This window comes from Cucurbita pepo, chromosome LG17 (assembly GCF_002806865.2).
Source record: "Cucurbita pepo subsp. pepo cultivar mu-cu-16 chromosome LG17, ASM280686v2, whole genome shotgun sequence".
Classification (NCBI taxonomy): domain Eukaryota; kingdom Viridiplantae; phylum Streptophyta; class Magnoliopsida; order Cucurbitales; family Cucurbitaceae; genus Cucurbita; species Cucurbita pepo.
In genome coordinates this window covers 1188267-1211520 of record NC_036654.1, presented here as the reverse complement: position 1 = coordinate 1211520, position 23254 = coordinate 1188267, and the positions used below count along the sequence as shown (strand labels likewise).

General features: G+C 35.9%; 6 protein-coding genes and 1 non-coding gene across 8 annotated transcripts; 3 read left to right on the top strand and 4 right to left on the bottom strand.

Moving 5' to 3' along the window:
• Positions 1 to 1620: 1620 nt before the first annotated feature.
• LOC111778427 (CASP-like protein 5B3) lies at positions 1621 to 4503 on the bottom strand. The gene is made up of 3 exons (XM_023658233.1): positions 3926 to 4503; positions 2157 to 2289; positions 1621 to 2066 (listed from the first exon to the last, which is right to left on the bottom strand). The coding sequence occupies exons 1-3, from the start codon at positions 4054 to 4056 to the stop codon at positions 1872 to 1874; spliced, it is 459 nt and encodes a 152-aa protein (XP_023514001.1). The 5' UTR covers positions 4057 to 4503; the 3' UTR covers positions 1621 to 1871.
• Positions 4504 to 4914: 411 nt separating this feature from the next.
• On the bottom strand, positions 4915 to 7016 carry LOC111778426 (1-aminocyclopropane-1-carboxylate oxidase homolog 1-like). Of its 2 annotated transcripts, none has more exons than XM_023658231.1 (3): positions 6021 to 7016; positions 5632 to 5953; positions 4915 to 5270 (listed from the first exon to the last, which is right to left on the bottom strand). In XM_023658231.1, exons 1-3 carry the CDS (start codon positions 6518 to 6520, stop codon positions 5007 to 5009), a joined length of 1086 nt encoding a protein of 361 aa, XP_023513999.1. In that variant the 5' UTR covers positions 6521 to 7016; the 3' UTR covers positions 4915 to 5006. The 2 variants fall into 2 exon arrangements, with proteins under 2 accessions (XP_023513999.1, XP_023514000.1); XM_023658232.1 differs by having other exon boundaries at positions 4915 to 5267; positions 6021 to 7001.
• A 251-nt stretch (positions 7017 to 7267) lies between these two features.
• On the bottom strand, positions 7268 to 8714 carry LOC111778424 (1-aminocyclopropane-1-carboxylate oxidase homolog 3-like). The gene is made up of 2 exons (XM_023658230.1): positions 7744 to 8714; positions 7268 to 7656 (listed from the first exon to the last, which is right to left on the bottom strand). The coding sequence occupies exons 1-2, from the start codon at positions 8620 to 8622 to the stop codon at positions 7399 to 7401; spliced, it is 1137 nt and encodes a 378-aa protein (XP_023513998.1). The 5' UTR covers positions 8623 to 8714; the 3' UTR covers positions 7268 to 7398.
• Positions 8715 to 9291: 577 nt separating this feature from the next.
• LOC111778423 lies at positions 9292 to 10736 on the bottom strand. Its single transcript, XM_023658229.1, has 5 exons — positions 10488 to 10736; positions 10040 to 10154; positions 9870 to 9959; positions 9691 to 9789; positions 9292 to 9608 (listed from the first exon to the last, which is right to left on the bottom strand). Exons 1-5 carry the CDS (start codon positions 10553 to 10555, stop codon positions 9507 to 9509), a joined length of 474 nt encoding a protein of 157 aa, XP_023513997.1. The 5' UTR covers positions 10556 to 10736; the 3' UTR covers positions 9292 to 9506.
• Positions 10737 to 13871: 3135 nt separating this feature from the next.
• Positions 13872 to 16933, top strand: LOC111778204. Its single transcript, XM_023657893.1, has 5 exons — positions 13872 to 14008; positions 15558 to 15672; positions 16120 to 16209; positions 16297 to 16395; positions 16501 to 16933. Exons 1-5 carry the CDS (start codon positions 13941 to 13943, stop codon positions 16600 to 16602), a joined length of 474 nt encoding a protein of 157 aa, XP_023513661.1. The 5' UTR covers positions 13872 to 13940; the 3' UTR covers positions 16603 to 16933.
• Positions 16934 to 17595: 662 nt separating this feature from the next.
• On the top strand, positions 17596 to 17723 carry LOC111779428. The gene has a single exon (XR_002812694.1). It is a non-coding gene; the product is annotated as a U11 spliceosomal RNA (small nuclear RNA).
• Positions 17724 to 20645: 2922 nt separating this feature from the next.
• On the top strand, positions 20646 to 21199 carry LOC111779176 (uncharacterized protein At4g14450, chloroplastic-like). The gene has a single exon (XM_023659260.1). It carries the CDS (start codon positions 20731 to 20733, stop codon positions 21067 to 21069), a length of 339 nt encoding a protein of 112 aa, XP_023515028.1. The 5' UTR covers positions 20646 to 20730; the 3' UTR covers positions 21070 to 21199.
• Positions 21200 to 23254: the final 2055 nt, after the last annotated feature.

Genomic DNA, 23254 nt, shown 5'->3' with positions numbered 1-23254 from the left:
CTGATCTTCTCCTTGATTAGCAAATGTGGGACTCCAACAGTTCTCGACATGAAACTGAGAGAAAAAATTACTCCAACAGGTGTGTTCTTTGTTGTTTATCTTAAATTACTTGTTGTGATACCTAGAAGTCAATAGTTTTTGTTGGGTTATTTAGAGTTCGTTTGTAGCGATATTACTACCCTAACCCTTCGTTTTTATAATTGGGGGCATTTCAGTCATTTGTCGTTGTTTGCCGTTATCCGATGACATCAGCAAGATTACAAGAACTTATTATTAAAAATAGATTCTTTTTACTTTAAGAGAGAACATATAAAAAGATTAAGTTAAGCTTTAGAAGGGTATATGTTAAATTATGGTAGAGTTTAAGGAGATTAATCAAGATTAAGATTTGATTAAATTTGGGAAGATTGAAGAACATTGTGTAATTAGAAGACAATGATGGATCAGAAATTATTGCATTACAAGAATTTATCAGATTTGGGAATGGATCCAATTCTTGAGAATATTTTGTGTTTGATTCTCTCAACCAAAAAATCAAAGAATAATTTTGTTGAATGCACTAACAATTACATTCCCCACTTAGAATAACTTTCTTTTAACATCAATTCCAAATAAACTTCTAATAATCCATTCAACATCGCAATAAAACTCACTATTTTATGATAATATATATCAGTTTTAGCGTTGATTTTATGTAATCTCAATTAGTAAATTCAATTTTTTATTTTTCATCGTCTTTTGAGCTAAGTTAAGGACAACGAGAAGAATTTTCACTTTATAAGCTTGTAAAGCTTTAAAAGAGAACGGGAGTAAAGGAACCATCTCGTGTAGTGATTGTGTAGTGATTGTGAACTTGTACAAGGATATTGAATGGACGATTGATGAATCAAACTGAACCCTATCCTTTGGAGTTTGAATTCTCATCCGTGGCTAATTTCGTATTTCGACACAAATGTCTATGATGAAGACAAATGTCGCAAGGAACAATTCTTTTGCACTTTTGGTGCGAGCGGAAAAAAAATAAACAAAAGGATCAAAACTCAGATAGGACAGGACAAAAAAAAAACAAAAAAAAAATGCCATGAGTTCCATCAGTCCACTATTCATCAATAAACGACACTCTCTCTTTGTCATCTTGTGCCAAATGCAACAAAGGATGAGTCCTTTTTCTTTCTCACGAACCACAAGAGCGCCATGAATCCCAAGGAGAAACTCATTTTACTTTCAATATAAAACAACACGTAAAAAATGGTTAGTCTGTCAAAAATTCTGTTCTTTCAAGAACGTAGTTTAAAATCAAAAAGGGTTCATGAATGCAACAGCTCATGCCTACCACTAGCAAATATTGTTCGCTTTGACCCGTTACGTATCACTGTCAGCCTCACGTTTTAAAATGCGTATGCTAGAGAGGTTTTCACACCTCTATAACGAATGTTGTGTTCTCCTTTTCAACTGACATGAGATCTTACAATGATGTTTTGTTCTCCTTTTCAACTGACGTGGGATCTTACCATGAGCAAAGGTATTGCAATTGTATCGAGGAGCTGTACTTTTACTTGATCCATAGTTGGTATATAGCAATGGTTGGATGGTTAAAACGCGAGCTGAGTGAAGAGTATATAGACTTCTGAAATATTCATTCAAATGGCCGACCAAAACAGCCCAAATGGAGAGGAGATTCTATCAAAAATCTGCAATACAACTTTACTTATATTTCTTTCAAGTCTCATCAACAAAAAACACGATTCTTTAACAAACTGCACATTAGCATCATTCTATCTCATGTCTTCATTCTTTTGCATTGTAGAACAATGAAGAAAGATTAGACAGATGTACGAAAACTACACGAAATTACGTGGCTGAAGTCATCTTCAACCTGCAGCCAATATCCAGAGCATGATCAGAGCTGAAATGGCTATGGTTATCCAGCTTAGAAAGGCTAAAACAACAGAGATTTGAAACTTTCGACATTCGTCCCCGAAACTACAGTGTCCCAAATTGCTGAAGAACAAGACGGCTACGCCACCTGAGGCGGACGCTGCGGCGAGAGACAAGGTTGCTGTCACCTGCAAACCAATCAATGGAGAAATGGTTGAACTCCTAGTAGTAACCACAAGACAAAATCTAAAGAATCTAAGAACTTTGTCAGTTCTCACCCAATCCCCAACTACAAAGAGGCTGACAAGAATGGGGTTATGAAGCATCTTCTTTCTTAGCAATGCATATGCATCTAACAATGCCAACATGAAACTCCATGTCACTTGCAGACCCATTGATGCAATCACATAGCTGCATATCATATCACAAACTAGGAGTTCATTTGGGATAGATGAAGATACATCCAAAGAAAATGGCATCAATACGTTTAAATTTGTGTCGTATGTCATGTCAAACTTGATCACTTTACTATAAGATAGAGATTTTATTGCATTCAATGAGTGATAACAAAATGTGAAGTCCCACGTCAGTTGGAGAGGAGAACGAAACATTTCTTATATGGGTGTGGAAACCTCTTCCTAGTAGACTCGTTTTAAAACCTTGAGGAGAATCCCAGAAGGGAGAGCCCAAAAGAGGACAATATCTACTAGCCGTGGGTTTAGGCTGTTATAAATGGCATCAGAGTCAGACATCGGGTGGTGTACCAACGAGAATGTTGGGCACCCAAGGAGGGTTGGATTGTAAGGTCCCACATCGGTTGAGAGGAGAACAAAACATTTCTCATATGGATGTGGAAACCTCTTCTTATTAGACTCGTTTTAAAACCTTAAGGAGAAGCCCAGAAGGGAAAGCCCAAAAGAGGACAATATCTACTAGCGGTGGATTTGGGCTGTTATAAATGCCATCAGAGCCAGACACCAAGTGGTGTACCAGCAAGGATGTTGGGCCCCCAAGGAGGGTTGGATTGTGAGGTCCTACATCGGTTGAAGAGGATAACGAAACATTTCTTATAAGAGTATAGAAACCTCTTCCTAGTAGACGCGTTTTAAAACCTTGAGGGGAAGCCCAAAAGGGAGAGCCCAAAAAGGACAATATCGGCTAGCAATGGGCTTGAGCTGTTACAAATGGTATTAGAGCCAGACACCGAGCAGTATGTCAGCAAGGACGTTGAGCTCTCAAGGGGGTGGATTGTAAGGTCCCACATCAATTGGAGAGAACAAAACATTCTGGTGTGCAAACCTCTCCCTAGTAGACACATTTTAAAATCTTGAGGGGAAGCCCATAATGGAAAGTCCAAAGAGGACAATATCAGCTAGGGGTGTGCTTGGGTGGTTACACAAAATCCCCTCGAGGAAAATCCCTCGAGGAAGCAATAGTAGTACTTGAGAGAGAGATACATCAAAGAAAGTGTTGGAAGTCATATGACCCGCGAAGGAACTGCTCATCTTGAATATGCTAAACAAGAACAATCATATGTAGGTTCGAGAGATTTGAACATTCGACCTCAATATATGTTCATTCAGGTTGAAGACAATCTAGAAAGTTAAGATATAGCCAGTTTCTTTCCTAATAAGCTTCACCTAAGGGATGTTTATAAGCATTAATATAAAGCATAATCTACATTGAACTTGTCACAAAGTTTACTCATATCAAATGAATAAAGAAGAATAGATAGAGTTAATGCTAAGCTCAAGAACACAAGAGGATGTTTGATAGCCCTGCAAGAACAGCTCTAGATAAACAAACAAAGAACTATAACCCCATCCAGAAACCCCAAATGCCCTGTTCAATTATTCAAAATTATAGCGATTTCCAAACAAAAAGGAGCCAAACCACAGCAGAAGGCAATGATCACATCCAGTCATAAAATCCTTATTCTCCATTGAAATGTAGAACAAAAACCCTTGAAGAATATTCGATTCCAATCACAATCAAGAACAATCAAAGCCAAAAGAAAGAGAAGAGAAGGGTAAGAATCAATAGATACCAAAAAGCTGTGAAGTTATAGAAGCCAACAGCAGTAGCCATGGAAGCAACAGAACCAGCAGCAAAAACGCATTGCAAAATCCTCAAAACAAAGGCAGTCAAAGTCCCTGGAGTCCCAGGAAAATCCAACATATTTCCCCTTTTCTCCAAATCAAAACGCACTCAATCACAGATCCCAAATGCAACAAAACCCCCCATTTTCTTCTCCCACAATACTCCATCCACAAGCCACAGAAACCCCTCAAATCCCCACCATTTTACAAACCCATTAAAACCCAATCACCAAATCGAAACGGATCACAAGAAAAACAGAGCAATGTGGGTATTGGAAGGTTGTGGTAAGTGGGTTTTGAAGCGATTAACGAACAAGGAAGGCATCCATGGATGGATCTTCGAAGGGTTGAAATGGGAAGAAAGAAGTGAAGAAAAGAAGGTTACAAATGAGAAATGGGAATCCCTAAAGGGGGTTCTTCGGCGGCACGCGTTGATAGGCCCACCATATCCCCTGGATTTTTTTGGTGGGGTGCGGTCAGTTAGGGAGTGGAAGAACTAATTTGAACGAAATTGGTTAGAATATTTCTTAAAAGAAGACAACTTTGGAGGTTGTGAAACTTGTGGGTGAAGCACTCAAGAGTGGCCTTCAGCTTACTTTAACTTTACTTTTTATTCATATTCTTACTATTCTTGTTATGATGTTGTTGTGAATAACTTGTATCTCATTTGGTATGCTTCCAAGAATTTAATTGATATCTAATCTTAGTATTGGATATCTATATATGAGAACACGGTCATATCATAACTTGTGGCTTATATATATTCGAGACGGTGGGAGTTTCGGGGACTTGTTTCCATTTTCGACTCAATTTAGCTAATAAAGAGAAATCTCTACTCCCTCTCCCATTAATTGTTTAAATTGAGATTCTCCACCCGAGAGTCCTGAGTTCAATATTTTTTAAAATGAACAAATATATTAGATCTAAAATTGAATAGTGTGCCTAATAATTCAATATGCCCGTAAATATTTTAAAATATGAAGTAACTCATTAAATACACAAATGAAAGTTGGTTTCACGGAAAACATTTTACAACTTAAACAAGTCTAATTTAGAACACTCGTCAAGCCCATTTGAAAAGTGTAGCTCTATAAATTCTTTAGGATTGACCTGTCTGTAGATTGGAGGGTTGTCTTCAGATAATAGCTCTTTAATCGGTTCATACAATTTCAAGTTATTCACATCCTTCCCCATGTATGGTCGAAACTGGCTTGCTATTGAAGTTCTTGGCCCTATCTCCTTTGCTACCACCCGGTGACTCACACTCACCATTTTATCGTTCGAAATGATCTGCTGGAGCAACGAAACAATATATTAATATAGTCTCAAATCATTTACCTAAACTTTCAATATTGTATCTAAACTAACTTTGTCTAAAGTTTAAAAAACACACGAAGTAAGTAATACCCCAAGTCTATCGCTACTAGATATTGTCATTTTTTTATATTTCTTTTTTATTTTCCTTCGAGATTTGTAAAATGAGGGAGAAGTTTTAACGCCCTTAGAAAGAAATGTTTTGTTCTCTCCCAACGATGTGGGATATCACAATCCACCCTCCCTTCAGGGCTAGCGTTCTAACGGATACTTGTTTCTCTCGTATCGATGTAGTTTTCCTCTATAATCAATGTTGGACTTCTAGTTAAAAAGAACTTACCTGAAGGAAATCTCCAACATTGATTACAAGGGCTCCATGCATTGGGGGGACATCGAACCATTGATTGTCATGGAAGACTTGGAGGCCACCGATTTGGTCCTGTAAAAGTATGGTAATGAAGGCCACATCGGTGTGGTTGGTGGTGCCAAGGGTCAGGTCAGGCTCGGGGCAGGCTGGGTAGTAATGGCCTAACATTAGGAGCCCCTCTGCGCAGCCCATGTCCTTCAAACGGGTATCTCCAAGTTCAAGAGCCTTTGATATCAGCTGAAACAGAGTTAATCCCAATTTCTTCACTTGCTCTGTGTATTCCATCACTATTTCTCTGCCAAAAATCCATTCCAAATCATCATTTTCTTAGTGGGTTTTGTTTCAAATTTATGAACTTTTACCTGCAAATTTGAGGGATCTCCTCGGGAAGGGGAAGGCTGGGAGCCATGGAAAAAGAAAGGGTGTCTCTCCAATTAGCCGCTTTCGATTGGAACAGATCGAAATTCGAAAAATAGCTCACTTTTTTGGTACGATCCCGGCCGTAAAATTGTTTCTTCAACTCTGGATCTTGTTCATGAAACCCACGAACCCCATTGATTATTTGCTCCAGAACTTCCACCGGAATCCCATGATTCACCACCTGGAAAAACCCCCATTTCCGGCAAGCGTTTCTGATTTCATCCACCACCTCTTCGACGCTGCCGTGGAGGTCGATTATCGGAATACTCGACTCTGACTCTGTGGCGGCGGTGTTGGTATGTGGTTTGACGTGGCAGTGAAATATAGACGGGATTTTGGTTATTCCGGCGTCCAACAGCCCCTTCACGCCGGATTTTGTATTCTCGAACGCTTCCAACTGGGATCTTCTCGAGTTGAGTGACTCGGTTTTAATGGCCGCCATTACGATCGAACTTGAGTAAGAAATCTAAGGAAGGAAAATCAGCTCTGTTTTGCTGTGTGTTGTTGGAGTTACAGAAATGGGATATTTGAGAATTAGGATTGAGTTCAAATGTGAGGTGGATATTATTTTATCCTTTACTCCTTCATTGTTCATGGAGAAAGAATTCTGGTTGGTTCACTTTTGGGTGTCATGTCTCTTATATCATTTGTAACTCTCCAACTCTATTGCTACTAGTTCATCGGGGAGAGGTTTTTATGCCCTTCGGTCTAGCTCTTATAGTATTTGTAACCGTCCAAACCTACCGCGATTTGTTCACTGAGGAAAAGTTTTCACACCTTTATAAAAAAATGTCGTTCCTTCTTCTCACAATCCACACCTATGGGGGCTAGTGACTGAGCCCACCGCTACTTGTTCACTAGGGAGAATTCTTCACATTAAGGAAGGAATGTCATTCCTTCTTCTCACAATCCACTTCTCTTGGGAGCCAGCGACTGCTTGGTGCAGGACTCTTATACCATTTATAAGAGCCCAAGCGCACGGTGAGCAGATATTGTCTACTTTATCCCAAGCTTACCGTTAGCAGATATAGTCTGTTTGGACTAGTTACGTATCGCTTTGAACCTCACGATTTTAAAATGTTTCGACTAAGAAGAGATTTTCACACATTATAAAAAGAAAAAAAATTTATTTCCCTCTTTAACCTACGCGTGACCTCACAATCGCAAAAGTTCGTAACCCACTCATAACTCAGATCGAGTTGCATATGATCAGGGGTAAAATATTAATCTTCCCAAATAAAGAGCTAGTAAACTGTATGCAAATAAAAGTCTCTAAAAATGCACAAGATAATATACCAGAACCAACTGTTAGAACTCCGATCAGAGCTTGAACTGTTCAAGCGCAGAGACCCCATTAAGCCCTTTAGTATAATAATGCGCCACAAAGTTCTTGATCGTTGTTTCTCTATAAACCGCCGGCTTCTCCTCCGAAATCAACTCCTTTATCGGCCCATAAACCTTCCTCTCACTCTCCGGCGGAAACTGGTACCTGAAAAAACACGCCACCGATATCCTCGGCCCTTCACTTTTAGCCATCACCCTATGATTCAAGCTCTTCAATCGACCATTCGAAACAAGCTACAACAACAAAACAACCGAACAAATTCAATAATCCCAAACAAACTCCAACATTCAATCACAAACCCATTACCCTTTTCAATTCACCTGTAACATATCGCCGATGTTTATCACAAGCGCGCCGTCGATTGGCCGGACATCAACCCACCGGTCATCATGGCGGACTTGAAGCCCCCCGATTTGGTCCTGTAAAAGCACTGTTAAGAAACTGCTGTCGGAGTGGTCGCTGGTTCCAATTGCGAGCTCTGGTTCAGGGCAGGCTGGGTAGTAATGGCCGAACAGGACAAGTCCCTCGCTGCAGCCGATTTCGTTCAACCGATTGGAGCCGAGCCCTAGAGCTTCGGACACCAATTCGAATAGGGTCTTCCCTAATTCGAGTACCCTTTTGGTGTAATTAAGGATTATGTCCCTACAGATTAAGGGTATGTCTTTGGGTTCAGCCCCTCGTGGTGCGATTGCGCAGGTTAGTGTGTCTCTCCAATTTGTAACAGGGGCTTGGTAGAGATCGAAATTGGTGTTGTAGAGTACCGTTTTGGTGTAGTCGCGAGAGTAGAATTGCTTCTTTTGTTCGTCGTCTTGCTCGTGGAACCGTCGGATTCCGGCCTGCATCTCCGCCGTGACGGTTGAGGGGATGCCGTGGTTAAGGATTTGGAAGAACCCCCAATTTTCGGAAGCGTCTCGGATTTGGTCGATTATGATGGATCGCGATTGGGGGTTTTGGGCCGTTGAGTGAAGATCGATGATGGGGATGGTGAAACGGGAGTCGTCGGATGGTAGGGCGGCCGTGGAGGAGGACTTCTGGTTTTGGTGGAGGAAGATTTTTGGGAGGTTCGTCAAGCCCGAGTCCACCAGTCCTTTTACGCCTAATTTTGATTCGTCTAAAGCTTTCAATTCTCTTTGCCGGTCGTAGGCGTGGTTGACGGAATGCTTCTCCGCCGAACTCCGACCTTCCGCCGCCGTCTCCATTTTTGTTTCTTGAGGGAGCTTTTTGCAGTACCCTTACTGACCGCTGCGATCGGTATTAATTTTTCTGGATAAAGATTAGGATTTTATAGAATCATACAAAAATGTATTATTTATTAGTGCTGGATGATAAGTGTCCACGTACTAATTTAGGAAATGATCATGGATTTATAACCAAGCAGTACTCTCTCGATTGGCGAGGTGAGGTCTTTTTGTAAAGTCGAGAGCAAATTCATGAAAGCTTATGCTCAAAGTAGACAATATCATACCATTGTGGAGAGTCGTGTTCGTCTAACATGATTTCAGAGTCATGCCCTAAACTTAGTTCAAAGTGGACAATATCATACCATTGTGGAGAGTCGTGTTCGTCTAACATAGTATCAGAGTCATGCTCTAAACTTAGTTGTGTCAATAGATGGGTGAATCCTCAAATGTCGAACAAAGGACTCCAAAAGAAAAGAAGTCAAGCCTCCTCCTAATTTAGAGAATAATCATGGATTATAAATCCAAGAATACTCTCTTCATTGAGAGAATAATCATGGATTTATAATCCAAGAATACTCTCTTCATTGGTACCAAGCCTTTTGGAGAAGCCCAAACCAAAGTGGACCATATGATGCGTGTTCATCTAATACAATTATTTTTTTTTTTAATAAGAAAAAGAACAGAAAGAAACTTAAAATTTATGTGAAATAAATTTCATTACAATCACATAATCCCCAACTCGAAAATACAAGAAAACATCCTCAAGTTCATATCACAAACCAAAATGAAAGATTCAAAGACAAGAGGATCATCATATGAGTGTTAAGCTAATAAAAGAGTCCTACAGACAACAAAAAAACATGCGCCGCCCTCCCTCTCCTCAGCTGATTCATCATAATAATCTATGATGTTTTTGATTTGGGATTCCTCTTCCCTGCTTGTCTCCTTGGAATCGAGTTCTTCATGCCGATGAAGAACAGCAATGCTCCCAACAATGCCAGATTCTGCAACAATCGTATCACCCAAAACATGTCAGCGTTTGGATTGTAACAATCAGATGATTCATCATTCATGGTGTTCAATTACCTGAGTGAATTTCACAAACAGTTGGTTGAATTCCTTCTTCTCCACATCGTAGTTGTAGAAATCGTACAAGATCGGTGTAGCAATAGCCTGATGCAAGATCTGCCCACCAAGAACACCACCAACATTCAACAAAATTCAACCCATTGGTTTCAAAAACTAGATATCATTATCATACATACCAGTAGAAAGGCTCCAATGGAGCTATTGAAGATGAACAGCAGACTTCCAAGGCCCTTCAACGCAATCGCACTAGCCACAAGATGTAAGATCTATACACCCAACAACAAATCTCAGAATGCCACTTTGAAATTAAGAAATAATGAGAAACTGATGAACAACATTTTCTCACCTCAACTTTTGGGAAATTCAACCCTGTATGAGATTCGAAATTGCGAGTGAAAACGTTGAATTTCGGCTTCAGATACTTGGCCGCTGATCCTCCATCAGTACCAAAATCATTGAAACTAAACAAACAAAAACCAAATCAAGATCCAAAACAATTTTGTCGATCCCTTATCTAAAAAAAAAATCCAAAAATCAACGAAGAACTAAGCACGCTGTCATTTCAACTCACAGATCTGAACACATAACAGGAAGAAACAAGGCTAACAAGACTTCAAAACAACAGTAGCAACCATGATTTCAAAATTTAAAAGTTCATCAACTAAAACCCTAAATCAGGGTTTTCTCAACACACATTTAGAAAGTGACCCTACACCCGAATATTCAAATTTCCATTGAAGAAACTTCAGATTAGACAAAAGAGCAACAAATTAAAGTAGATCTGAGTTGCTTACTCTTGCCAAGCAGAGAGAACAAAGACCGAGACGAAGAGAACTCTTCCGACGAACGAAACAAACGCCATTTCTTCAATAACAAACAACTCCGATTCCGATACCGATTCGGATTCCGACCGAGATCTCGAGCCCGAAACAAGAGGAGAATAAAAAGAACAGGAAAAAAAAAAAAACAAAAAGATTTTTTCTTTTCCTGTCTGAAAACTTCCTTCCGTCTCCTTTCGTTTCCTCTGCTTCTCTCTCTCACGCTCCTCTGCCTAAATATAAACTCGGCGCGACTGTGGAATTTATCCGTACTCGCTTTCGAAATTGACTGTATTGACCACCTCTTGCGGTCCACGTTTCTCCAGCCAATCATATTCGTTCATTTGGCAATAAGTTTGCCATGTGTCAGTTTCATCGAGCCAGTGAGAGCGTACGTGGCTTTTACGGAATTTTTTTTACATATCCGTCCTTTTTAATGTAATTTACCATATTACCCTTCGGTAATTTCTTCCATGAAATTATGACTGTTATCCAATATTTTTAATTAAAACTTATTTAGTACGCCACCTAAAAAATAAGTAATTCAATCAAAACATATTTGTATAGTATATTTATAAACTATAAATAACAATAAAGTATTAGATTTAGTTTATTTTTTAACGTCATATTAATTAATAATAATTGTCAAAATTCGAGTTAAAATACGAAATTTTAATTGATAACTTAACCTATAAGTTGAATTTATTGGAGCTGGAATTTTTAAATTTTTTATATTTGAAGGTGTTTAGTGGAACTAACGTGTCAATGACTTTATTTTTTTCTTTTCGAAAAAAAAGTAAAAGCTTTAGTTTGGAAAAATCAGATTCACACCGATTAAAGAAAAAGATAGTGGAAAAAAACTATGAATTATTGGTGTGATTTTATTATTATTATTATTATTATTTCAATAATTATGCCAATAATAACTGGAAATACAACTAAGCTACGAAGCAAATCACGTAAAGAGAGTAGCCGTCCCAAACTTTACGTTTTAGGATTGAACGGCTAAGATGAGATCTGAGCTGACCCAATCTATTTCTCCACACTTTTCTCTCTTTTTCATTAAAAAATTCATTTTTATCTTTTTAAATCTATGAAAAAAAAATATATAAATTATTTTAGTTTTTATATATATTTTTAATCATTTTTTATTTTGTTTAATAAAATCGTCTCTATTATTAACTTCTCCAAAAATTTGTTCACATTCAGTTTTTCTTACACAAAAATTATTACTGTTATTATTATTTAATCAAATTTAATTTTAAAAATTTTAAAAAATATTTACTAAAATATTTAACATAATGGGAAACCTAATAAATTAATTCTACCTTATATCCCACTCTACCTTTAAATAAATTGATGGATAATAATGAATAATGGGTAGGTGATGAAATTGGATTGTTGAATAGGTGGCATTAAATTGTGTCATAATTAGTGAAAGTTTGGTCTTCTTTGAATGATACATGTTCTTATGTCCTTTCCCATTTTATTTGTATTCATAACTTCCAACTCTTTTTGTGATCTATTTAATGACATATTTATTAAGAGGCTGGCGATTAATTATAATTATTTTATTAATAATTATAATTGAAACAGTAAATATATATTTCTTTTTCATTTTACAAACGCTAAAAAATATGATAGATTTGATATTCATATTAAATTTTATCGTGATAATAATATATAGTCATAATTATTTTCTTAAATTAATTATAAATCCAAGCCTAAATTGTATGATTGGATAAGACGTGTAATTTGGTAATACACCATTTATAAATTAAGTTAAAATATAGAGACAGGACTGGGACAGTAAAAAAGTCCCACGTCGGAAAGGCTGAAGAGGGAACTAACTTGTATAAATATGGGCTGACACTCTTAGTCACATTGAAGAGGGTCGGTTGGCTAAATATGCCGCGTGTCACAATCTGCAATATGATTGTGACCCGAGTAAGTCATCGAGGACGATGACTAAGTTAAGTGGGGGAGAATGTCACAACCTTACTATGAAGAGAGTAGGTTGTGACCCTCACGCCATGACAAGCAAAGGGGCGTCCCTCAAGAGACGCCCATCCGGCCATATGCGGGCCAACGTAGAAGAATGCCATGATGCGATCGAGGAGGACGATGCATCATCCAACACACCACCACGCAAAGTGGGTATTGAAGACATGTTGAGACACAAGCATAACAGAGACATCAGCATAGACATGAAGGACAAGATAGGCTTGTTGAAGGGCCGGGTAGGGCCCCGGGCCTTAACCTCAAAAGTCGAGGTTCCGGAAGGAATTTGGTCATGCGGTTCGGGAGTTAAGTCCGTCCATATGAAATATGAATGCTCGCCAAGTTTGGTGTCGATCGGACATTGGACGGACAATGCACGACACCGTATGACACCTCACGAAAATCATGTTACTCCTGCTAGAATGAAAATGGCTCAAAATGTACTATAGGGGTACCATGGTGTTAGCTCTCCACCACCCCTGGGACCTGTGGCCTAAGTGAGCTACCCTGTGGCACATACGTGTGTCACAGTGTGGGCGAGCGTGCCGAGACGAGTGTCTCGGGCGACTTTCTTTGAAATGGGTTTTTGAAGGACAGTACCGGACGGCACGAGTGTGTCGGTATTGCGCCCTAGCCTGCGTGTTGGAGGTTGCTACATACACCCGCTATCCGGTACGGTATCCGTAAATGACTCGGCATGGGCCCGGGACGCCCCTTTGCTTGTCATGGCGTGAGGGTCACAACTTACTCTCTTCATAGTAAGGTTGTGACATTCTCCCCCACTTAACTTAGTCATCGTCCTCGATGACTTACTCGGGTCACAATCATATTGCAGATTATGACACCGCGCTCGCTTGCAATAAGTGGATTCAGTATTTAGACATGGCCGACATAATTTGGCTCAATTAGCAGACCCTTCAATTCTCTCTCTTCCACGTTGATTTTGTAGTCAAAATAATAATAGCAATGGTTAGTTTTAAAAACACCTTTAAATTAAAAAAAAAATTTAGCCCACTTACACTGTGCGTCATAAGTTAAAAAATTCTAAAAATTAAAAATATCATTATCTTAAAAAAGATTCAAAAGTTCCTTACTTTAAAAGGTTAAAAAAAAATATAAAAAAAAAAAGTAATACGGTAAAAAAAGAAAATTTATAAATTAATTAAAAATATGTAATAACCTGTTAATATGATATAGGATAAAATTAAAATAGAAAATACTGAACTAAGGACGGCTTGTTTAAAAAAATTAACTATAAATTAATAATAGAAATGAATTTGAAGTCAAAATAAATTTTTTTTTTTATTTTAAAACCAAAACCTCGTTGATGTTAGCGAGTAGATTTAATTTTATCATTTTAGTCTCTCTTATAATTTCCTCTGGTTGGATTCTACAAGGTTTTGATTAATCCTTTTTCTCTCTCTAGAAATGGGGTTCTTCTCTTTCCTTGGTCGGCTACTGTTTGCCTCCCTCTTCATCCTCTCCGCCTGGCAAAAGTAATCTCTGAACTGAATCATCTTTCTGTTTATTTGTTTCCGATTATCATTCATATCTCGGGTTTGTAATTGATGCTGTGTTTAGATGACTGGCTTTGTGTTTTAACTGATTTTAGTTTTCTATTGGTTCAGATAATTGTTCTCTTTTTGGGATTGATAGTCTTTTTGTTGATTGAATCTACTTTTCGAAATCGGAGTGTAAGTGGGCGTTCTTCGTTTTCAGAAATTGAAGGGTTTGAGGGATAAACGAAGGCTTAATCGGAGTGTATTAGTGTGGACTGCAAGGTTTTTTATTGCGTTTTTCTTGCGAGCTCTGTTGGCAACTTGGATTTTGAGCTATCGCTTCTTGAGATTCGATTTGGAATATTGGGTATTTTGACGAATTGTTGTTAAGAAGCTGCAGTTTTAGATGATTCTTGAGGACCCACTTTACTTTTGGGTCGTTGTTGATATTTGATCGTTTGAATTATGCATCGTCTGATAATTTGTTTTCCAGATTGTTGTATGTTCTTGATTTCATTTTTTTGTGTTTTCAGCTAGATGGTACCTTTCCAAATCCTTTTTCCAGGAATCAATCTTAATTACGAAAAAATTGGCGAAGGTTTTCAGTGTTCACCTTTGGGCAATGCAAGTGTAGTGTTGCTTAAGTTGTGTTAGATAGATTTATGTTCTGCTTGTTTCTTCAATCTGTGCTATTCTTGCCTCGTCAATGGTAATAATTATTTTAACAACGCTGATCCTAGGAGCTTCCCATTTCTCCTACTAGCCATGGGTTTCTTGTCAAACGTGATTCAAAGTGACCACAAAAAGTAGTATGCAAAGGAAATGGAATATGTTTGGTGAGATTCTACATGTGTTGGGGAGGAGAACGAAGCATTCTTTATAACAGTGTGAAAACCCCACTCTAGTAGACGCGTTTTAAAAACCTTGAGGGGAAGCCCGTGAACAATATGTGCTAGCGGTTGGCTTGGGCCATTACAAAGGATATCAGAGCCAGACACCGAGCGATGTGCCAACAGGAAGCTGAGCCCCGAAGGGGAGTAGACACGAGGAGGTGTGCCAGCAAGGGGTGGATTGGGGGGATCCCACATTGATTGTAGAAGGGAACGAGTGACAACGAGGACGCTGGGTCCTGAAGGGGGGTGGATTATGAGATCCCACATCGATTGGGAAAGAAAACGAAACATTTTTCATAAGGGTGTAAAAACTTCTCCCTAGTAGACTGTGTGTTAAAATTCTTGGGGAAAAACTCGAAAGGGAAAGCCCAAAAACGACAATATCTTAGGCTGTTACATGTCTTGTCTCCTTTTTTTTTCTATGAGAATCTGAGGTTATATCGAGGGAAATGGAATAAAAGAAACGTAACATGTCTAACAAACACTGAAATAAAGTATTTTCTATGTTGTCTGCTTGCTTCTTGTTAAAGCCTAGTGTGCCTGTAATTATTGTTTTCTACATTAACTTCATAAACTATTGGCTTATAATTTGGTTGAGAACATTGTCCAATTTTTTGCATTTACGTCCATCTTGATAAGGCGTCTATGTATAGGTTCAACGAGTTCGGCACTGATGGTGGACCTGCTGCAAAGGAATTGCTTCCAAAGTTGAACACTCTTAGGTCAAACGTCTCTGCTAGATTTGGATTCAACCTTCCTTTCATTGATGTAAGCTTTGTTTCTTCTGTGAAATGAACCGAGTCTTCATACTTTTTGTGAGATCCCACATTAGTTGGAGAGGGGAACGAAGCATTCCTTATAAGAATGTTGAAACCTCTTCCTAGTGGACGCGTTTTAAGACCTTTAGGGAAAACCCCAAAGAGGACAATATCTAGCAGTGGGTTTGAGCTGTTACAAACGATATCAGAACTAGACACTGAGCGGTGTGCCAGCGAGGACGTTGGGCCCCGAGATTGCACATTAATTGGAGAGGGGAACAAAACATTCCTTATAAGGATGTAAAAACCTCTACCTAGTAGACGCGTTTTAAAACTTTGAGGGGAAGCCCGGAAGGGAAAACTCAAAAAAGACAATATCTGCTAACAGTGGGCCTAGACTATTTCGGCCCACTTCACTTTTTTCGCTGTCGTATTCACATGCGAGTTCATTTTATAGGTTTCCCATTTAGTTGCTGCATTCCTGTCTCTGAAAGGCATTGGCGGGCTACTCTTTGTTTTTGGGAGTCAGATTGGAGCTTATCTTCTGGTATTTGCCTCTGTTTGATTACGCCTTCGTTACTTGGCAGTTGATTCTGTTTCCCACTATAACACCAAAGTTGGTATCTGTATGCAGCTTCTCTACTTGGCAATTAGCAGCCCAATTCTATTTGATTTCTTCAACTATGGCCGTGGGAATTCCCAATATAGCCTACTACTGAATGACTTCTTATTGGTCAGTTCATCTAATTGATGTACTTCTACACTAAGCCAATTCATTCATCTCCCTGCAAGCTTCCTTCTTCTGGGTTATGATTCGTTTTTCGTTTTCGCTTTGCAGCACGTCGCACTTGCTGGTGCATTGCTCTTCTTCATCGGAACGAAGAACTCGATTTCGAGGAGGCAACAGAAGAAGAAGGCACACAAAGCCAAAACAAACTAGAAATGTAAGAGAAACCACTACTTCAACTCGAAATCATTCCTTTCAATTCCCTTCGCCCGGGTCGGGGCTTAGGTGGAAAGATGGGATTGGATTGGATTGGGATTTGACAAAGCTTCTTATTTATAATTCCTTTTTTGTAATCATAGGTTTACTCATTTAGGAATTTTAGTCCTCTTTTGACTGTCAAATGGATATGGAGGGATTTAAGCATATATGTTTTTCTCCATTCAAACTGTTTTATGAGGATTAGAATCTTTTGTTCAGTTAACCTTATTTGCACAATTATACGTCGATATGCATCGTTTTCGATGTTCATAACTCTTTTGGAGAATCATCTAAGGATATCTTGACAGAAGTCTCGTATCAATGAACACGTTTTTAAATCGAATCATCATTTCCTGAGTCTGTTTTATGTACGTGTGCTTTTGGTTATTTTGAGTTGTAAAAAGTATATGGTTTTATGATGATTGATTGTAAATAACGTGATTCACATGTTTTACTAATGTTATGTTTTATGGTTGATTTTCAAAGCAAATTATCTGTGTCAGCAGTAACACCTGTAATTCGAGCGGTCAATAAACAGGTGTTACAAGTTGGAACCCTCATGAATTTCTTGTAATCATTTATCGTTACCACTCATAATGAAGTGATAATATATCAAATTAATCTAACTCAATTTACTCAGAAAGGATGTTTTAGGGCACGAAAATCTAATTCGACTTGTGTTTTATTTTATTTTTTTCTTAATAGATGGTAAAAATTTACTAAATTTTCTGCCATAAAAATATATAATTATAATTATTTTCTTAAATTAATTATAATTATTGAATAAGGCATGTAATTTGCTAATACACAATTTCTATAATGTTAAGTTCTAAATATAGAGAGAAAAAGGAAGGGGAACTGGGAGAGCGAAAGACCCACATCGGAAAGGCTAATGGAGGGGGAGGGAGCTGACTTGTATAAATATGGGCTGACAAACAAGTTGAAACTTAAAAGGGTCGGTTGGCTAAATATGCCGCGCTCGCTCACAACGAGTGAGTGCTGTATGGCAATCTAGACATATGGCCGACATAATTTGTGGAAACTTCATAGGGTTGGCCCAATTGGCCGACCCTCCAGTCCTCTCCCTTCCAAATATTTATTTATTGGTATATACCCCTTCCATACAAACATTGTTTTGTAACTAAATTATTTGAATTCTCAAAAACATAACTAAATTATCAAAATTTTCAATCGAAGTTCAAAAATAAAAAAATATCAATAAAAAATTTAAGTTTTTATTTTATTTTATTTTTATATTTAAAGTCAAAATTTTTAAAAGGTTTTTAAAATTAACTGAAAATACCTCTAAGCTAAAGAGAAGGAAAAGTTAAAAATACTACATCTATATTAAATTATCATTGAGATTAAATGAGTAATAGAAAAAAGAAAAAAAAAAGTCAAATAAATGATAAAATTAATAGAAAATTCGAAATTAATAATAGACACGTGTCATTAATAGGTCTTTAGGTGAGATAAGCTTATGGGCATTTTTATCCTTTTACGTTGTTGGATTTAAAATTTTGTCATATTTATAAGTAGTTTCTGGCTTATCCTCTTATATTTGATTTCTACATGTAATTGCCCATTTAATTTTTTTTTTTTCAAATTTGATTTTTTGTTTTAAAATTTAGTTTAGAATACAAACAAGGAATGAAAAAAATTAATAACAATATATATATATTTTTTAACGAAACAGTATAAATTTTAAAATTAAAACAAAATAGTTATATCCAACACAAATTTTAAAATTAAAACAAAATAGTTATATCCAACACGACTTAATTAATTTAATTTTACATTGTAATGGATAAAAAAAACTTATATCAAATTAGCAAAAATTTAGAGAAAAAACGAACTACCAAATCAATTAGGGACTAATTGAAAATTGATTCAATTCACATAAGCATACAAATATATATTTATTGAATTTGACACTAAATATAGGACCCATTGAAAGCTTGGAAAAGCATGGACTACATCAAAATTATGCAAATCTATAGGGACCAATTATGTAATTTAATATTTGATTCATTTATTGAGGATTTCTGCAGTCTATTATTATTTATATCATGATTCCCTACACCAATTCAACAACTTTTCAAAGGTCTACAAAATACACACAATTAAATATTGGTCAAATTTAGTGTTAAATTTAGTCCACTTCATAATTCAACACAACACCCAATAATTGTTTATCATCACGTGCTAGCTTTTACTATCAATTATAAGAAAATGAGCTTAAACCCTATTATTATTTATCTTCCAATTAAATATACAAATCCTAAAATTCATATTTTAAAAATACCCTATAAAATTTTAAATAATTATTTCAAATTTATAAATTAACAAAAAAAAAAAAAGCAAATATCGGTATTACTTTCTATTTTAGTTATTATAATTAAATTATGCAAATTTCTTATAAGATGAAATTTATCAATATTAATTTTCTTCCTATTACATTTAATTTTTCTAAAATTCATTTCTGTCAGGTAAATATTAATTTTATATGCATCAATTTTTTTGTTTATAAATTTTAATACGGTTGGATAAAATGAAATTTTGAAAAGACAAGGGCCAATTTGAAAATAAGTAGAAACTGAAGGGTCATTTAATATATTTTAACGTTCTTTTCTTTTCAAATTATTCTTAACCAGTGGCGTTCGATCAAACAAATATCCACCATACACGTGTCCTCTTATCTCTGCTTTCTAAGAGGTTCTCATTTTGACCATGTTCCTTAAAATCTGACGTCATTATTCCTAAAACCGCCGCAACGTTGTTGAGACCAGTCAAAATGATGCCACGTCGGAATCATACCTGTCACCTCCTGTTTTACGTCACCCTTGTCTGCCACGTGTTAAATCTGTATTTTGTAAGGCATCAATTCCCATGACAATTATTATTTAATTATTACTAATCAACTAGATAAGATGAAAAATTAGTGGAGCTCACGTGGTCTAAACAACTTTAATTATCCAACTCAATGTTCAATTTTTAAAATTCAATTTCTAAACGTTAAGTTGGATTTTTTTTTTTTTGAAAAATTAAAAAAAAAATTGATTTGCGGGCTCGAACTTTTTGATCAAACCAAACCCGACTCTAATCATACATATTTTTAAGATTATTATGAACGTACAGAGTTTATAATTTAACCAAACCATATCTTACTTTTTAAATTTTTATATACAGATGTTGATGTTAGTGTTAGTTGTAATTTGGGAATGTTTTATATTTAAAATTTATGAAATTCTAATTATTAATGTAACCTTCCTTGTGAATAAATATTATTAAAAAAAAAAAATAAATCAACCAATCCAATCCAACTTAAACCCATGAAATTGAGTTGGTGTAACCACACAAAATTTATTGTTAGTAGATATTATTGTCTTTAGACTTTATCTTTTGGGCCCCACTTCAAGATTTTTAAAACACGTCTACTGAGGTGAGGTTTCCAGACCTTACAAAAAAATGTTTAGTTTCCCTTTCAACCGATTTCCGTATCTCACAGTTGGCTTCTAAACCCTATTTAAATTTTCTGTAAAAATCTAGAAAAAAAAAAATTAGAACACGAGAATGTTGTGTAATATTTTTTTTTTGTTTGAATTATTTGTTAAAATAACGTGAGAAGAAAAAAACCAAAACAGGGGGAAGTTTGAATTTTAATAGGGATGGTTTAGAAATTTCATAAAATATTTTCAACCATAAAATAAATTGGTCAAAAAAGCAATGGTTCCAATCCCTTGTATTTTTTTCTCCTCATAATTAAGGAATTTATTTTTAAAAATTCTTCAAGATTTTCTTTCCTAAATTTAACTGCTTAAATATTTATTTCCAAAATACACGTCCTCAAAATAAATATTAATTATACAATATAAAAAAATTATTTATTTATTATTATTTAAGAAAAAAAAAAAAAAAGAAGAAGTTGGAGCCCGTTATTCCACGCTCCACCAACTGGATGACACAGACCGTGCCTCCCACATGCCTCCCTCTGTCTCCTATAATTACCCCTTCCCCTCTTCCTCTTCTTCCTTATCTTCTCCATTAATTCCCAATCCCTTCTTTCTCTCTCTTTCACCTTCCATGGCCGAATCGCAGAGACGACCCTCCGCCACCGCCTCCCGGAAGCAGCAGCCAAGCCGCCTGCAGCGCCGGGCTCCAGCCTCCCTCCAAATTAGCCGCTCCGATTGGAAGGTCGCCATCCCTCTCCTATCGCCGCTCGTATCGCCATCGTCGCCGACAGAGATCCAAAATTGGACCGCCGATTCAGGAGCGATTTCTTCTTCTCATCATCATCATCATCATCATCATAAAGAATCGGAGCCGGAGAAGCCGCCAGTTTTTAAGAAATGGCAGCATCCGGCGGCGCCTTTTCATTACGATTCGGGTTCTAGGGCTCCCAGAGCATTCGTACCCGTTTAGATTTCTCTTCCTTTTTTTTTTCTTTTTTTAATAAACTCGACTTGGATCTGTAATCAGAAGAATTGTAGTCTGTAGATCTAACGGTCTCTTTTTGACGAGCTTATGGATTAGATCTTATGCTTAACACACTTGATTATTTGNTTTTTTTTTTTTTTTTTTTTTTTTTTTTTTTTTTTTTTTTTACCTGCCGCTAATATTGTATTATTATATTATTTGGTCACGAACTCCTCACCACACTGATAACGTTTAGATTGAAATTATATTTTAAAAATAATAAATTCAACTCACATTTACTTATTAAAATATTACATTCAACAATAATTTAAGCTCCAATGTGGAGTAGAAGTTGTACGACGTCGTTTCCATTTTCCTCTATTTTAGTTATCTAATATCTTTTTTTTAAAAAAAAAAAAAAAACTAAAAATTTGAATCTAGCCATATTTCAATTATTGTGTTATGTGAATATTTAAATATTTTATATCCAATAAATAAATAGAATTTTTTAAATAGTTAAAAGAAATTAATAATCCAATCTTCAATACCCATTTTCAAACACTAAGAAAGGGAATATGTTGATTCACTCACGAGAATGACTTAACTTGATACATTGACGTGGAAGAAATGTTTGAAATTTTCCTTCCTATTCTAGCGCATGATATGAAAAACGGTGTAATTCGACGATACTTTGCATTAAAGATCTGGTTCGTGAAAGCAAATTGATCTATTTTACAACATAACATCCATTAAAAAATAAGAGGAAAAAAACGGCAAAAACTAATTGTTTAGAACATTGTATCTTAAACACAACTCTCTGATTCTCAAGTTTAAAACACTGAACCCCGAATAAGTTTTTTATTATCAAGCTTAACACGACACTTAAATACATAACATTATTTACGCAGCAGAGAGTCAAACATCCCGTAATTTTTATTTATTTCTTTTCTTATTTTAATTGTTTATATCGAAAAAAAAATAAAGATATATAATTGTGTACCCATATTAGTAAGGTGATGTTTCTATTTTCATAAAAGATTTTGATATGGTTTGAATGGTCAATATTCAAAATTCTGAAGAAAAAAAAACAATAATAATAAAAAAAAAAAGGAGCGGGCTGCAATACAAGAATAATATAAAAAGCATTCAAACTATATTTTAATAAACAATATTTATTCCTTCAATTTTCTTAATATATATTCTCTGAATATTCCCTTAAAACACGGATTTATTAATTTAAATTATAAATTATGAATTTAGCATAATGCAAGAATATGCTTTGCTCTAAATCACCCACTAAAAAACACCCAATTTCAACCATCTCTTGTTTCTCTCATTTAAATATATAATCTCTTCTTATTATTATAATAATAACTATTTTTAAAATAAATTTGATTGTACCCTCCAAATATTATATCATTTACTCACCAAACTTTAATTCTACATTTTGAATTTTATTTATTTTAATTTTTAAAATTAATATTCGTTCACGAAATCCTAACATAACCGACATGATGCGTTCTATTAATTATTTGATAATGTGAAAACTAATACATCCACACAATCACTCGAACTAGATTTGAGACGAGATAGAACTCTGGGTTGAGCTAAGATGGAAAAATGCAATTTTTTCTCGAACTAAGAATTAGCAATTTCTATGTTTGAGAATAACGATGTCCACAGAACGAGATAGGACAAAGAAGCCTTCTCCATCTCCGCTTCTTTTTCATTTTTCGTTCTCGTGAAATTCTTCATAAATTTATTTAAAAAATTTAGAATTCTATATTTTATGTCTTTAAATATTCAATTTTATATTTATCTTTGAGTTGATTAATAATTTAACATGGTACGAGAGCAGGAGTCTTGTGTCTGAGCTTTTGTTCGTTAATTTTTTAGAATTAATGTTAAATTTCACTTCTCGGGTTTTTTTTACCATTTTTCAAACCTAGAGCCGATTGATAATTTAATATCTAGTAACCAGTAAATAAGACATTCCAAATATAACAAACTAAACTTGAAATGGTCAGATTGGTTCTACCTGTCTCAAGGTGACAAATAACATCTTAATTTAATATACTTAATATATATTTATGTCACATCAACTTGAAAGGAATAAAAAAAAAAAAGATTATAATCATCACTGTTGAACATAATTTGGACGGTAGGGACAAAAGAGACATCATCCCAACCT

What these genes read in the sequence shown, in the direction of transcription:
- LOC111778204 (XM_023657893.1), top strand. Translation starts at nt 13,941, where the DNA reads ATGGGGTTCTTCTCTTTCCTTGGTCGGCTACTGTTTGCCTCCCTCTTC. An exon ending in ATCCTCTCCGCCTGGCAAAA is followed by an intron (nt 14,009 to 15,557) that starts GTAATCTCTGAA and finishes GTCTATGTATAG; the next exon opens with GTTCAACGAGTTCGGCACTG. An exon ending in AGATTGGAGCTTATCTTCTG is followed by an intron (nt 16,210 to 16,296) that starts GTATTTGCCTCT and finishes ATCTGTATGCAG; the next exon opens with CTTCTCTACTTGGCAATTAG.
- LOC111778426 (XM_023658231.1), bottom strand. Translation starts at nt 6,520, where the DNA reads ATGGCGGCCATTAAAACCGAGTCACTCAACTCGAGAAGATCCCAGTTG. An exon ending in GAGATCCCTCAAATTTGCAG is followed by an intron (nt 5,954 to 6,020) that starts GTAAAAGTTCAT and finishes GATTTTTGGCAG; the next exon opens with AGAAATAGTGATGGAATACA. An exon ending in ATGTTGGAGATTTCCTTCAG is followed by an intron (nt 5,271 to 5,631) that starts GTAAGTTCTTTT and finishes TCGTTGCTCCAG; the next exon opens with CAGATCATTTCGAACGATAA.
- LOC111778424 (XM_023658230.1), bottom strand. Translation starts at nt 8,622, where the DNA reads ATGGAGACGGCGGCGGAAGGTCGGAGTTCGGCGGAGAAGCATTCCGTC. An exon ending in ACATCGGCGATATGTTACAG is followed by an intron (nt 7,657 to 7,743) that starts GTGAATTGAAAA and finishes TTGTTGTTGTAG; the next exon opens with CTTGTTTCGAATGGTCGATT.
- LOC111779176 (XM_023659260.1), top strand. Translation starts at nt 20,731, where the DNA reads ATGGCCGAATCGCAGAGACGACCCTCCGCCACCGCCTCCCGGAAGCAG.
- LOC111778423 (XM_023658229.1), bottom strand. Translation starts at nt 10,555, where the DNA reads ATGGCGTTTGTTTCGTTCGTCGGAAGAGTTCTCTTCGTCTCGGTCTTT. An exon ending in CCATTGGAGCCTTTCTACTG is followed by an intron (nt 9,790 to 9,869) that starts GTATGTATGATA and finishes CTTGGTGGGCAG; the next exon opens with ATCTTGCATCAGGCTATTGC. An exon ending in TGTTTGTGAAATTCACTCAG is followed by an intron (nt 9,609 to 9,690) that starts GTAATTGAACAC and finishes CGATTGTTGCAG; the next exon opens with AATCTGGCATTGTTGGGAGC.
- LOC111778427 (XM_023658233.1), bottom strand. Translation starts at nt 4,056, where the DNA reads ATGTTGGATTTTCCTGGGACTCCAGGGACTTTGACTGCCTTTGTTTTG. An exon ending in TATAACTTCACAGCTTTTTG is followed by an intron (nt 2,290 to 3,925) that starts GTATCTATTGAT and finishes TATGATATGCAG; the next exon opens with CTATGTGATTGCATCAATGG. An exon ending in TCTTTGTAGTTGGGGATTGG is followed by an intron (nt 2,067 to 2,156) that starts GTGAGAACTGAC and finishes ATTGGTTTGCAG; the next exon opens with GTGACAGCAACCTTGTCTCT.